The sequence below is a fragment of the Myotis brandtii genome, unplaced genomic scaffold (assembly GCF_000412655.1).
Source record: "Myotis brandtii unplaced genomic scaffold, ASM41265v1 scaffold23, whole genome shotgun sequence".
In the NCBI taxonomy this organism is placed as follows: domain Eukaryota; kingdom Metazoa; phylum Chordata; class Mammalia; order Chiroptera; family Vespertilionidae; genus Myotis; species Myotis brandtii.
The window spans coordinates 790763-806274 of NW_005358649.1; the positions used below are offsets into that span (position 1 = coordinate 790763).

At 38.4% G+C, this 15512-nt stretch overlaps 1 protein-coding gene across 3 annotated transcripts in view; it reads right to left on the reverse strand.

The window, feature by feature from the left end:
• ARFGEF1 (ADP-ribosylation factor guanine nucleotide-exchange factor 1 (brefeldin A-inhibited)) overlaps nucleotides 1-15512 on the reverse strand; it is a 99510-nt gene that overhangs the window by 65873 nt on the left and 18125 nt on the right. For all 3 annotated transcript variants that reach the window (XM_005866346.2, XM_014539803.1, XM_014539805.1), the window contains exons 2-3: nucleotides 1508-1538; nucleotides 854-1010 (exon numbers count right to left, since the gene is read on the reverse strand). In XM_005866346.2, the coding sequence (XP_005866408.1) occupies nucleotides 854-1010; nucleotides 1508-1538 (188 nt within the window). The remainder of the gene's footprint in view (nucleotides 1-853; nucleotides 1011-1507; nucleotides 1539-15512) is intronic.

Genomic DNA, 15512 nt, shown 5'->3' on the forward strand with positions numbered 1-15512 from the left:
CTTTTGTGAAAGCTATCTTCACTCATTTAATAACCCAAAATCTCTTTCCAAATTAGACCTGTGATTAAGAAGAAAACTGAATTTCCATACATTGGCTACAATAAATCACAGATTTGTTAATTCAACATTATCAGTATAGCCCTTGAAGAAAGGCCTCAGATATTATAGTTTTAATTTTTCAAGAAAAACAAGGTGACAAATCAAATAAACTTATCCTTAACCTATCTTAAAAACAAATCAAAAGAATACTGTCTTTTCCACATGACTGAATTGTTAAATAGGTATAAATAGGTAAAATGAACCAACAGTGAAAACACCTGAAAAGAGTAGGACCTCTAACTCTGGAGGTTTGTCTTACAAATATGTAAGGGAATCCACATAAGTAAAACAGAATAAAAGATTTAAGAAATTTTCCTGACATAAATAAAGGTCAGAGCTAAAGTCCAACAGAAAATATAAATACTAAGCTGTCAATATTAACCTATTGTCTTATATAAATTAGCAGGCATTTAGTAAAACCATTTGCAAATAATGATGCATGTAACATCAGTGGCAGGTTAAAACTATGGTTCTTGTATTTCACTGATGGAAAAACAGACCAAATCAACACTTTCATTATTGATAACCTTAGTAAAGATTCTGTGATTCACTAAACTAATGATTTTTGTTACCCTTAAACTAAAAACATTTTTGCAACTATTATTGTCTCTCTTGAATATAAGCAACCATTTGGTTTCTTACCAAAAAGCATATTAAAAGCTATCATGGAAAATGTCTGAATTATCAATTGTGAGTAATGTTCAGAAACACATTCCAGTTGGATGGTTTTCACCTAAAGCCATTTTATACATACCTGTAAACAATCTAGAGATGTATTAACTATGCGGGGACATCTGGACTGGCAGGCCAATTCAAAGGGTAAAAAGTACTTGTCTGCTTCAATAAAATTTGCCTTTGATTTCACTGGTGGAAGGGTGCTTGATCCAGCTTTTGCTTCTCCATGAGGAGGACTACAGGAAAAAGAGGGGTCTAAATAGAATGCTACATTTATCATATGGATGATAAACTCATATAAAAACACAGAATTTCAGTTCTAAAAGGAAGCTTGCTAAACCAGTTTTAATCTTCCCTTATTATTTCACGAGGAAACCACACCCAGAAATTAAATGATTTGCTACAGATCAAAAACTAGTAGCCAGAGCTGTGACTAAATGCAAGAAAGTAATCATTTACTTTAAATAATTAGTTAGGTTACTAAATATTTAGTAATCTTTCTAAAAGCCTAAGCAAAGACTTTAAAACATGTCTTATGGTATTTCAGAAATTCCCTTATATATTTATAAGTATGATTAAAATTTTTTTCTTAAAAACCATTTTAAAAATTGATTTTATTTTAAAGATCACATGAAAATTGCCACACTAAAATATAGATAACTTTATTATTATTTTGGCCAAGACTGACAAGTTTGCAAATTATTTTTACTAAAAAAAAAGAAACCCCACTAACCTCTGTTTTTCAGTCTCCACTTTTATTTCCTCTGTAAGGTGGGGGCGCGGGGGGGAAGCGGGGGGAAAGCATACATTAGAAAACTTGACAACAGAACAACAATCATTAAGTAATCTCATTACACGTTATATAAACTAATTTTTAATTTATGTAACAAACTGGGAAGCATACAAATTCAAAAAACAAATACTAAAATTCTATTGCAGCTAAATGCATTAATTTACACAAATTAATTTTATAAAACGATGCAAAAATATACATTAATAACAATAAGAATGGTATAATTGCAGATTTAATTCCCAAAGCATTTCCTTTTCTCAAAGTTTTTGTGTGTGTGTGAGTGTTTTTTGGTCAAGGAACTATTTATATGAACCAGAAGCATTAATATTAAGAACAGATTATTATGTATGCTGTATTGAAGTCACAGAATATAAGGCACAGGTTGGGTGAGGGAAAAGAACCTCAATACACCGCTCTTGTGACGACTTCAAGGAGATTATCAGGCAAAATCTATAATTTCCTGACCATGTACAAATGATATTTAACCATTTTTTTCTACTTATGACTATACAAGACACTGCAAAATACATATATCTAATTTAATGGGAAAACTTCCCTTCAGTGTTTATAACGGGTCAGAAAAGGCCATGCAGCCCCTGCTTCAATTTCTTAGAATGCTGGGTCTCCAGACACCCACTCTTGGAACCCAAGGCCCTGATGTGAGAAGCCCCAAGCCACATGGAGACCACATGTAAGTGGTTCAGTCAACAATCCCAGCTCAGCCCAGCTTTCAAGTCATCACAGCCCAGGAGGCAGATATGTGAGTGAATGAAGAAACCTCCAGAGGATTCCAGTTCCTAGACATTCACATCTCCTCCAGTCGCCTGAGTCTTCCAGCTGAGGCCCCAGACCCCGGAACAGCAACATGCCCCATATGAATTCCTGACACAGAATCTGTGAGCATAATAAAATGATCACTGTGTTACACCACTAACTCCTAGGTGGCTTATTACACAGCAGTAAATAATTGGAACAGAAAGAGTTAAGGAAGCATGAGGAGGTTTGAAATAATGCGCTGGCAAATGGGAGAGAGATATGAGAAGCACAAAAGCACTGCCAGGGACATGAAAAGTTAGTCTCATGCTCTACGAGCTTGGATAAGTAAACTGTTAGCCCCAGAGCAAGGATGATGGGCCAGGTACAGAAAGTCACCAGGGCAGAAAGCCCTGAATGCCTAGCAAGGGGCAAAACAAGAACCTCCCCGCAGGGTAACCTATCCTCCCCTAGCATATCACTGGTCATGTGGTTTGGACCTGTGATCTTTCATATTGCTGGTCAGGTGGTTTAGACCCCCCCTGACTTTTTCCTCCCTAAAGATAACATCTAGGCCTCAGCTATATTTCAGCTCCAGGCCCAGAAAAGCAGCAAAAACAGACAAATGGCACCATGGCTGCCTCAGGACCAGCTACATTGAGTAATGACCCCTTGGCACTGACGAATCACTGGAGACCAGGACCTTCCAGGTGAAAGAGCACACCTGGAAAGCTGATAACTATTCTATTAAGACTCCCCTGAGACTTCCCCTAAGATTTCCACCTGTAATAGAGATAAATAGGCTCAGGACAAAAAACCCAGTATACATTCTCCCTCCAAGGAGCACACCTGTGTGATCCCCCCCACAGGTACGTATCACCCAGACTCTAAGGAGCCCCAAGAGACTTGCAACCAGGGAAGCAACAGGCAGCAGGCAGCTATTCCTGGGCTAACCCCTCCCCGCAACCTGTGTAGCCCTTGCCTTTGGATATCCCCATCTCCCATCTCCTTTTCCTTAAATAAATTCATTTTTTTTCAGTCACCGTCTGAGATAGCTATTTAGCCTGCCCGTGCAGCACCTAATTTAACCTTTCAGAAACAAGATGGTTAAGAAGTATTGTGCTTCACTGCAACAGAAAAAGATACCTAGGAATAAACTTAACTAAGGAGGTAAAAGACCTGTACTCAGAAAACTACAGGACGCTGAAAAAAGAGATAAAGATCTAAACAAGTGGAAGGATATACCGTGTTCATGGTTTGATATAATCAACATCATTAAAATGTCCATACTACTCAAAGCAATCTATAGATTCAATGCAATCCCTATTAAAATACCAACGGCATTTCACAGACCTAGAACCAACTCTCCAAAAATTTATATGGAATAAATAAAGACCCTGAATAGCCACAGCAATCCTGAGAAAGAACAACAAAGTTGGAGGGATCACAATGCCAGATACCTAGCTATATTACAAAGCCATTGTTCTCAAAAGAGCCTGGAAATGGCACAAGAAAGACATATAGTCCAATGGAACAGAGAACCCAGAAATTGACCCAAGTCATTATGCTCAATTAATATTTGACAAAGGAGACAAGAGCATACAATAGAGTCAAGACAGTCTCTTCAATAAATGGTGTTGGGAAAATTGGATAGATACAGGCAAAAAAAATGAAACTAAACCACCAACTTACACCATACACAAAAATAAACTCAAAATGGATAAAAGGACTTAAGCGTAAAACAGGAAACCATAAAAATCTTAGAAGAATCCATAGGCAGCAAAATATGAGACATATCTTGTAGCATTATCTTTACCAATGCATTTCCTAGGACAATGGAAACTAAAGAGAAAATAAACAAATGGGACTACAACAAAATAAAAAGCTTCTACAAAGCAAAAGAAACCATCAACAAAACAAGAGAGCCCACTGCATAGGAGAACATATTTGACAATGTTACATCCGACAGGGTTTAATCTCCAAAATTCATAGGGCACTTATACAATTTAACAAGAGGAAGATAAACAATACAATTAAAAAATGGGCAAAGGACCTAAATAGACACTTTTTGAAAGTGGACATATACAGAAGGCCAAGAGACATATGAAAACACTAGAGGCCTGGTGCATGAAATTTGTACATGGGGTTGGGAGGTCCCTTAGCCTGACCTGCACCCTCTCCAATCTGGGAGCCCTCAGGGGATGTCCTACTGACGGCTTAGGCCCACTCCCCGTGGTTCTCTGCTCTCTTCGGACCTGCCTGCTCGACGTCACCGCAGGCCTTGCAGTCTGCTCTCTTCGGGGGCCTGCTTGCCCCTTGGCACTGTGGTGAGGGGCAAGCAGTGCCCTGCTGTGTGCTCACCCCGGGGGACTGGGGCACTGCTGTGTGCTCGCCACAGGGGACTGGGACGCTGCTTGCCCCTTGGCGCCACGGTGAGGGGCAAGCAGTGCCCTGCTGTCTGCTCGCTGTGGGGGACTGGGGCGCTGCTTGCCCCTTGCCCCCGTGGGGAGGGCTTAAAGGATTGAGGGACTCCAGTGGTGCGAGGGGACTGGGCGCCACCATCTTTGTTGCGAAGTGACGGTCAATTTGCATATTATGTCTTTATTAGATAGGATGCTCAAAGTCACTAATCATCTGAGAGATGCAAATCAAAACGACAATGAGGTACCATCTCACACCTGTCAGAATGGCTATCAACAAATCAACAAACAACAAGTGCTGATAAGAATGCATAGAAAAAGGAATCCTCATGTACTGCTGGTGGGAATGCAGACTGGTGCAGCCACTATGGAAAACAGTATGGTATTTCCTCAAAAAATTAAAAATGAAACTCCTATTTCACCCAGTAATCCCACTTCTTGGAATATATCCCAAGAAATCAGAAACACCAATCAGAAAGGATATATGCACCCCTATGTTCACAGCAGCACAATTTATAATAGCTAAGATTTGTAAACAGCCTAAGTGCCTATCAGATGAGTGGATTAAAAAACGGTGGTACACATACACAATGGAATGCTTATTGATTTGAGAAAGATGGAGAGAGATGGAGAGTGAGACAGAGCGAGACAGAGCGAGAGAAAGTGAGAGAGAAAGGCATCCTCAAGAAATTAAAAATTGAACTACCATATATATGATCTAGCAATTCCACTTCTGGGTATATATCCAAAGGAAACAAAATCATTATCTTGGAGAGAGATTTGTACTTCCATGTTCATATTATCCATAATAGCCAAGATATACAACAATCTAAGTGTCCATCAACAGATGAATGGAGCCCTAGCTGGTTTAGCACAGTTAGATAGAGTGTCAGCTGTGGATTGAAGGGTCCTGAGTTTGATTCTAGTCAAGGGCACATGCCCAGGTTGCGGGGCTCAATCCCCAGTAGGGGGAAAACAGGAGGCAGCTGATCAATGTTTCTCTCTCATCAATGATCTTTCTCTCTTTCCCTCTCCCTTCCTTTCTGAAAACAATAAAAATATATTAAAAAGAACCAAGACCAGATGAATGGATAAAGAAGATGTGAGATACACACACACACACACACACACACACGGAGTATTTCTCAGCCTTGTGGCAACATGCATGATCATAGAAGGCATTATGCTAAGTGAAATAAGCCAGACAGAGAAAAACAAATACTGCATGGTATCACTTTTTTGTGGAATCTAAAAAACCAAAATCATAGGAATAGAGAGCAGAATGGCAGCTGCTACGGGCTGGAGAAGGGGTGTGTGCTTACGAGGGCAAAAGGGAGAGGTTAGTAAAAGGATACAAATTTTCAGTTATAAGATTAATAAAGTCTGAGAATTTGATACATAACGTGATTAGAGTTGATAACACTGTATTGTATAACTGAAATTTGCTAAGAGTATAACTTAAGTGTTCTCACCAATTTCATAATATTATTTTTTTAAAAGAAACAAAATCTCAAACCTAAGATCCCATCTTAAGAAAGTAGAAAAAGGGCAGAAAGAAATAATAAAGCCATGAGATGAAATTGAAAACAGAAAAACAATGTTAAAAAATGTCTAAAAATAAAAAGCTGTTCTTTAGAAAGATAAAAAAAAACCTGACAAACCTCTAGGAAGGAAAAGAAAAGACACAAGTTACCAATATCTGAAATAAAATAGGGTATTACTAAAAACACCAGACATTAAAAGGGACTAATACAAACAATAATATTCATATAAATTTGACAAGTGAGATGAAATTGGAACTATTCCTTTAAAACTACCACAATTCACCCAATAAGAAATAATTTTGAATAGTTCTCCAACTATTAAATACACTGAATTCCTAATTTTAAAACAATGAAAAATGAAATCTCCAGGACCAGATGGTTTCACTGGATAATTTTACCAAATGTCTGTAGAAAAACTAACACCATTTATATACAACATCCTTCAAAAAATGCAATAGAACAGAACCAACCATCTTTCAGTAATTCTCCAAAATGACTAGCACAAAGAAAAAGAGGAGAGGCACCCACTATACAGTATGTTCTCTAGGTCTTTAGAAAACATGGAGTTGTTCCTTTGGCCACATACATGCGAATCTACAAGAAAGGTGATATTGTAGACATCAAGGGAATGGGCACTGTTTAAAAAGGAATGCCTCACAAATGTTACCATGTCAAAACAGGAGTCTACAGTGTCACCCAGCATGCAGTGGGCAAGGTAAACAAACAAGTTAAGGGCAAGATTCCTTCCAAGAGAATTAATGTACGTACTGAGCATATTAAGCACTCTAACAGCCAAGATAGCTTCCTGAACCGTGTAAGGGAAAATGATCAGAAAAAGAATAAAGCCAAAGAGAAAGGTACCTGGGTTCAACTGGAACACCCACCTACTCCACCCAGAGAAGCACACTTTGTGAGAACCAATGGAAAGGAGCCTGAGCTGCTGGAACCCATTTCCTATAAATTCATAGTATAAGTGTTAAAAAAATAAAAGACCTCCAAACTACTAAAAAAAGGAAGAGAACATAGCACTTTTTAACTCATTTTATGAATTAAAAATTGGACTGTTGTCGTGTCCCTGGTCCTAGGAAGAAGCCACTAAACCCTTGGAATTTCCCCAATTATAGGACTGTCTTTGTTATTGATGGTGAAACTCCAGGGTAATTTCAGGATAGGGGCCAGCCTTGCTAGAAAAGACTAACTATGTTGCTTTGAGCCATATGATCTCAGCCTGACCTCCAGAGAGGTGAGGAGGGCTGCTGATTTAATTCAATTGTGTGGCAAATGATTTATTCAATCATGCCTATGTAATGAAACCACAACAAAAACTCTGGACACCCGAAGGTGGGGTGAGCTTACTAGGTTGGTGATATACATTGATCTGGCGGAAAGGTGATGCATCCTTAGGACAAGAAAGCTTTGCATTTGGGCTCTCCAAGGCCTTGCCCTATGGGTCTCTTAGGTGGTACTGATTTGTATCCTTTATAATAAAACTGAAATCCTAAGTAAAGCACTTTCCTGAGTTCTGTGAATTATTCTAGCAAACTAGAGGGGGTAGGTGAGAACCCTGAATTTGTAGCAAGTTGGTTATATAGAACTGTGGGTGATCTGGGGACTCTGGAGCTTGGGGCTGGTGTCTAAAGTGAGGACAGTTTTGTAGAGGACTGTGCCCTAAACCAGTCAAATCTGACTTGACCCTAGGTACTTAAGTGTCAGAATTGCATTGCACAAACAAGGACAGTATAGAAAAAGAAAATACAAATGAATATCACTCATGAATATAAATGTAAAAATCCTCAACAGAATATTAGCTAATAGAATCCAGCAATCTATAAAAAGAATCATACACCATGACCAACTGGGATTTATTTCAAGGATCCAAGGCTAATTCAATATTTAAAAAAAAATCAGCCAATGTAATTCACCATGTAAACAGGCTAAAAAAGAAAAGGCACATGATAGTATCAACTGATGCAGAAAAAAAATGCATCTGACAAAAATTCAACTTCCATTCATGATAAAAATCCTCAGCAATCTAGCAATAGAAAGGAACTTTTTCAACATTTAAGAGTAGCTACAAAATACCTAAGTTAACCCCAAACTTAATGGTGAAAAACAATGCTTCCCCCCAAGATCTGGAAAAAAGCACAAATGTCTACTCACACCATTTCTATTCAACTTTGCACTGAATGTCCCAGTCAGTGCAATAGACAAGAAAAAGAAAAGGCATATAGACTGGAAAGGAAAAAATAAAACTTTTCTTATTCACAGATGACATGATTGTCTACGTAAAAATTCCAATGAAATCTAGAAGAAAAACTCTTAAAACTTATAAATGCATTTAATGAGGTTTTAACACACAAAAATAAATGAAATTTCTATATAATATCAATGAATAACTGGAAACCAAAATTTAAAAAAACAACACTTTTATAATCATTCCTCCCAAAATGAAATTTTTAAGTATAAACCTAATAAAACATGTACAGGAAGAAATAAAAGAACTAAAGAATAGGAGAGACATGTCATGTTCATAAATTGGAAGACTAAATACAATAAAGATGTCAATTCTCCCTAAATTGATCTTCAAATTTAACCCACTGCCAATCACAATTCCAGCATAATTTTCTGCATATAGATAAGAGAATTCTAAAACTTACAAGGAAAAACAACCTAACTAGAATAGATAAAATAATTATGATAAAGAATAAAGTGGGATACACAATATCCCATTTTAAGACTTTAAAGTTATAATAATTAAAACAATGTGGTACTACAGAAAGACTAGACACAGAAACCACTAAACAGAATAGAGTCCACATACAGACCCACAGAAATATAGCCAACTGATATTTTACAAAAGGTGCAAGGGCAATTCAATGAAAAAAAAAAGGATAATATTTTCAACAAATGGGGTTGGAACAGTGAGACATTCAAAAAAGTTACTAAATTTGACTTTATCAAGATTAAACACTTTTTTTCTGGAAAAGGCACTGTTAAGAAAATGAAGAGATAAGCTACAGAAGATATTTGCAAATCACATGTCTCACAAAGGAATTTATGTACATATATTTTAAATATATACAATGTGTATATTTTAAAATTCTTAAAACTTAACAGTATGAAAACAAATAACCAAATTTAAAAATAAGCAAAAGACTTTTAAGACACTTCACCAAAAGGATATGTGCATGGCAAATAAATACCTGAAAATGTACTCAACACCACCAAGGAAATGCCAATGGGAACAATGATGAGATACCACTATACACCTATTAAAATAGTTTAAAAATAGTTAAAATACAGACACCAGCAGGAGTTGGTAAGGATGTGGAGCAACTGGAACTCTCAGACACTGGTGGTGATAATGTAAAATGGTACAGCCACTTTTTTTTTAATCTGAATTTTTTTGGTTGACACTACTTCAAATGTCCCCCATTCTCCCACCCACTCCCTTTGCCCACCTCCACCTAGCCCCCTCTCTCCCTCTCACAGTCCTCTCCACACTACTGTCTGTGTCCATGGGCTATGCATATATGATTTTTAGCTAATCCCTTCACATTCCTTTATCCAGTCCCCCACACTCCCCTCCCATCTGATATTTGTCACTCTGTTCTATGTATCATACCTTTGGTTCTATTTTATTTGTCAGTTTACTTTGTTCATTAGATTCCATATATTAGTGAAATCATATTTGTTTTTCTCTGACTGGCTTATTTCTCTTCGCATAATAATCTCCAGGTCCATCCATGCCGTTGGCAAAGGGTAAGAAGTTTTTGTTTGTTTGTTTGCTTTTTTTATAGCCACTTAGTATTCCATTGTGTAAATGTACCACAGCTTTTTTATCCACTCATTTACTGATGGGCACTTGGGCTGTTTCCAGATCTTGGCTATTATAAATAATGCTGCAATGAACATAGGGGTGCATATATTATTTCTGACAGGTGTTTCGGGACTCTTAGGATATATACCCAGAAGAGGGGTGGCTGGGTCAAAAGGCAGCTCCATTTTTAATTTCTGGGATAAACTCTATACGATTTTTCACAGTGGCTGCACCAGCCTGCATTCCCACCAACAGTGCTCAAGGGTTCCCTTTTCTCCACATCCTCGCCAGCACTTGTTTATTGATTGATAGTAGCCATTCTGACAGGTGTGAGGTGATACCTCATTGTAGTTTTAATTTGCATCTACCTGATGATTAGGGACCTTAAGCATTTTTCATACATCTATTGGGTACATCCACTTTGAATGTTTCTTATAAAGTTAAATATGTAGTTACCATATGCCCAGTAATCCCACTTACCCTAGAGAAATAAAAACTTAGATTCAAATAAAAATCTATACATGAATGTTTACAGTAGCTCTAGTCATACTGCCAAAAACTGAAACTCAAATGTCCTTCAGGGTGAGAGAATAACAAACTGCAGTACATCCATATAACATAATGCTACTCAGCAATAAAATGGAACAGATTATTGAAACATGCAACAATTTGGATGAATCTCAGACATTCTGAGTGAAAGAAGCCTGGCTCAAATGCTTACATAATATCTGATTCAATGTATATGACCTCAAAAAGATAAAATATAGTGACACGGAACAGTGATTGCCAGGGGTTAGCAATGGGGAGGAACGGTGTGACTATAAAGAGTTATCAAGAGAAAATTTTGTAAGGTGTTAGAACTGTTCTGTATCCCAATTATGGTAGAGGTCACACAAATCTTCACATGGTAAAATTAATGGAACTGCCCACCAAAAAAAAAAAAAAGGCAAGTCCATTTTATTATATGTTAATGTAAAATATAAAATTAAAAAGCAAAATAAGATGCTCAGGCCCATGCCTAGACTCAGCGAGTCAGAAACTCCAGTAATGTGATGCATCTAGCTACATTTTTAAAATGCTCAACAGATGCTCTTGGTATATAGCCAAGAATGGGAACTGTTGTTCTCCTTTAATTTGATTTCTCCATTTCTTCTGCTACTTCTTTAGGTCAGGATCTCAAATCTCACCAGGCCTACTGACTCCTCATCTCCATTCTTCAGCTCTATATTAGTCCCAGACTGGTCTTGACAGGATAATGTTCAAGCTCTTCAGCAAGGTGTACGAGACCCTCCAAGATACGGCCCCTACCACTTTTTCATCTCTCTTCATGCTGGTTTCTTGCATTCCACACACTCCATTGATTAAGAAAACACACACACACACACACACACACACAAATACCCAATAATAAAGCACTCCAAATGCAGAAAACTGATGTGCTATTTCACACCTGTGAGCTTTTGTTCAAAGTATATCCTCTGGCTGAAATTCCACCCCTAACACCAATTGGCCTTGCAGGTACTTTTCAAGACTGCTTCAGTAACATTTTCCGTCACTTTCAACTAAAAATCTTTTAGTGGTTTTGTCCAGGCTCACCATCACCTATAATACTGTCCAAAAGCCCATCTCCTACCATTCCTGCCTCACACTTAAGATTCAAAATGTCAATCTTCTGGGTAACTACCACACTTCATGTTTTTTTAGCCTTAGCTAATGATGCTCCTCCCTCCCCAGAATACCCATCTTTTCCTGGCGCATACCCTTCTAGAATAAACAGCTGTCATTTCCAAGAAGTCTTCCCCTACACTTCCAGGCTAAGATAATTACACTTTTCTATTCCCATAACCTCTTCTGGTTATCACTACCATAACACCTTATTATATGATATCATTTCTTTCAATTGCTCTTTAACAGCAAAGGCCACCCTTTCTAGCTTTATATTCCTCAGGCTTATCATAAAATCCAGAACAAATAGGTACTTAAAAAGGTTTTCTTGAAGAAAGCAACTAATGAGAGTAAATTTACTGGGCACTTAATGTACATGTCCTTTTCTCCAAAAGGGCCTACGTAACTATTTGCTGATGACACCTAAACCTTTATTTATAGCTCAGTTCTCTCTACTCCACCCCCCTAAGCTTTTGTCATGTTATAAACAACTGCGAACTAAACATCTTTACTTAGATGTCCCACATGCACCTCAAAATCAATTTAAACATAACTGATTCAATTTCCTTCCTCAATTCCTCTCAAATATGTTCATTTTCTTGTACCACCATTTTTGGTGAATGGATGAACAGCTTAAAATCACCCCATTAGAGAAACCTCAGAATCATCCTAAAATACCGTCCCTTCCCTCATTTCTCACATCAAAACAGTTATGAAGTCCTCTTAATTTACCGAGATCTAATCTATCTGTCTTGGGTCTTGTTCTCAAGCCCTTGCTTCTTCAAAGCTGGGCTACGGCAACAGTTTATTAATACAACATCTTACTGCCTACAGTGTTATTTTTCATCTTTCTGAAATGCAACATCATCATTTCAATCCTTAACTTAGTGCCCTACTGTCTGTAAGAAAAAGTCTAGAGGAGATTTGAAGATGGTGGCAGAGGTAAATGCTTGTACTCGCCACCTCGCACAACCACATCAAAATTACAACTACTATAAAGAACAACCATCATCCAGAACCGCTGGAAAGCTGGCTGAATGGAAGTCCTACAACTAGAGAAGTAAAGAAGAAACCACATTGAGACTGGTAGGAGGTGCAGAGGCATGGAACAGGCTGGTCCTTCACTCACGTGTGCTGCTTTCTTAACTGGGAGAGAGATTGTCTCTGTGGAGGTCGCCCGGAGGAGCAAGGGGTCCCAGCCCCACACCAGCCCCCCAGCCCAGGGTTCCAGAGCTGGGGAAAGACGTCCCTACAGGCAGTAAGAACTACTATCTGTAAAAACAAGTTCAGATTGGGGCTCAGTGACACAGAGGCTGCTGGAGACCCAGCCGTTCCTCTTAAAAGGCCAGCACCACAAACTGAACTTACAAGGTCCCGCTTCCTCTGAGCTCCAGCACCAGGGTGAGGCTCCGGGCAACACAGACACATATGAGAAGGAACTGGATTGTCTGCCCTTGGCCAGGAACTCGGGGTGGCTTTCTCCCAGATGGAGGTGCTCACAGGGATCATGGTTCCTATGCTGAGACCTCCCCAGTCCCAGGGCTGAATGGCAGCCATCTCTGTTTGCTCCGCCCTGGTGATTCCCTAAGATCCCACCTCATCCAATTTACAACTCCACCCAAGCTGTGTGCAGTGGCTTTTGAATATGAATGGCCTGTCCTTGCTCAGGATAAAATCTCTCCAACAAGCTGCAGCTGGGTCAAGGAGCCCCCAAACCTATCAATAAAAGGCCCAAGACCCAGCACCAGCACCAGTCTGCCTTGCTTCAGAAGCTGGGCCTCATCTGGGCACTTCCAAACCCAATACAAAGAGGAGGAATCTGCAGATCTCTCTGTGGCTCCTGCTGAGTGGCCCTAGGCAGTGGCTGACTTTGCACCTCCCTGGAGACCCAAGAGCCAGTGTACCCAGTGGTCAGTGTCAGACCATACCAGATTACAACTCTACACATCATTAAGCGACCCACTCAAGAGGCAGACTCTGTGAGCACCAAAGCCCCACTGAAGCAAGTCCTGTGCTCCATAGGGGTGTCTCCTGCACAGCAGCTCTCCCACTGTAGTTGCAGCTGATCCTCACAACCAATTGGCCTGGAGGCCAATTCCTCCCTATGACAGCAATCAAGTCTCAACAACAAGACTATACTCACAGCCCACAAAGTGGTACACCTAGGGCTCCCAGCTCAGGTAAGATGTTGAAGGCAAGAAAGCACTCTTTAGTAATCAAGAACACCACCAACATATGAATAACTAATGTGTTTAATATTCCCAAAGATTATTTGCATTTTAAAATATATATTTACATATGCAAATAAATATTGAATTGGTATAATATAAGGACGACTTTTGAGGAGAAATTTCCCAATGATCGAAGAAGGTAAGGAAAGCAGTTCATCTAATTCAAAATTAACCAAGCTGTAATCAAGTTATAATGGAATAAGCACAAATTTTGGCTCACTTTGAGAATAACATCTATAACTCACAGTATTTTATTTTGTGATTCAAATGAATTATACAAAAAAAAGTTGCTCAATGGCAGGTTCTATGTAATTGAAAAGACTTGGTATCAAAATCTAGAAAGGATGCAGACCCAAGAATTTGTAAGACTAAGTCTATACCAATTAACATTACTGGACTTTCTATAGACATCTAGAAAACCTGTATTCTTCAATCAATTTTTCACACCACATGAATACATACATGGTGATGAAATCTTCTGGACCTAAATACATTTATTCGCTTAGGGTTCCTTTGAAGTGAAAACTAAGGCTTCCTTTGTGTTTTGGAAGATATAGCAATCACTAAGGTTCTCTCAAAGTTTTAGATAATACTTAAATAGATTACCAGAGACATAAATTATAAATATTTCCTATTCAAAAGCCTTGTTGAGACCAATTAATTATTCTCCCCATTGTGAGGAATCTAAATGAGAAAGAGCATGAGAGTATATCTGAAAAACAAAACAATTTATTTCCTATTGTCACAAGCTAATGAAGTAATGGAGCCCATAGTACAATCAAGTTCTGATAATTAGGTATACTTTAAGCAATACTAAAGACATTTAAAGTGTCCCCGCTGTTCACTAATAGGCTAACTTGTTGGTAAATAAATGTGACTATCTTTTAATCATCTATCTTTGATATCAGCATTCTTATTTCTTGGTTTTATTTTCTACTTAATCAGAAGCCCACTGCTTATCATTGTGGGGGTATTTTTTCTCTTACTCTAAATTTAAATACCAGAGGCTTGGGGAAGAAAGTAGATAATATTTCTGCATTATAGAAAAGTTCTTTAGAAGCATTTAGACTCTTCAGTGACAAACTTAAAACAATTTTATAAACATTTTATTGTCCTTCTACCACAAAACAATGAAATATTCTCTCAATATATTTTTCAAAATGTTCTTGTATTTGCAACACTTTTTCTATGTATACCTATACTTATTTGTTCTTAAAAAAAAAAATACTACTGTAGCCCTGACTGGCTTGGCTCAATTGGTTGAGCATCATACCATGCACCAAAAGGTCGCTGATTCGATTCCGGGTCAGGGCACATATCCAGGTTTCAGATTCCATCCAGGTGTGTGCTGGAGGCAACCAATCAATGTTTCTCTCACACTGATGTCCATCCCTCCCCATCCTTCCCTTCCTCTCCCATCATCTCCCATCATCTCGCTCTATATATAATCTGCTTTTCCACTCAGCGCTTTGTAGTATTCCACTGCATTGACATACTACTATTTATTTTACC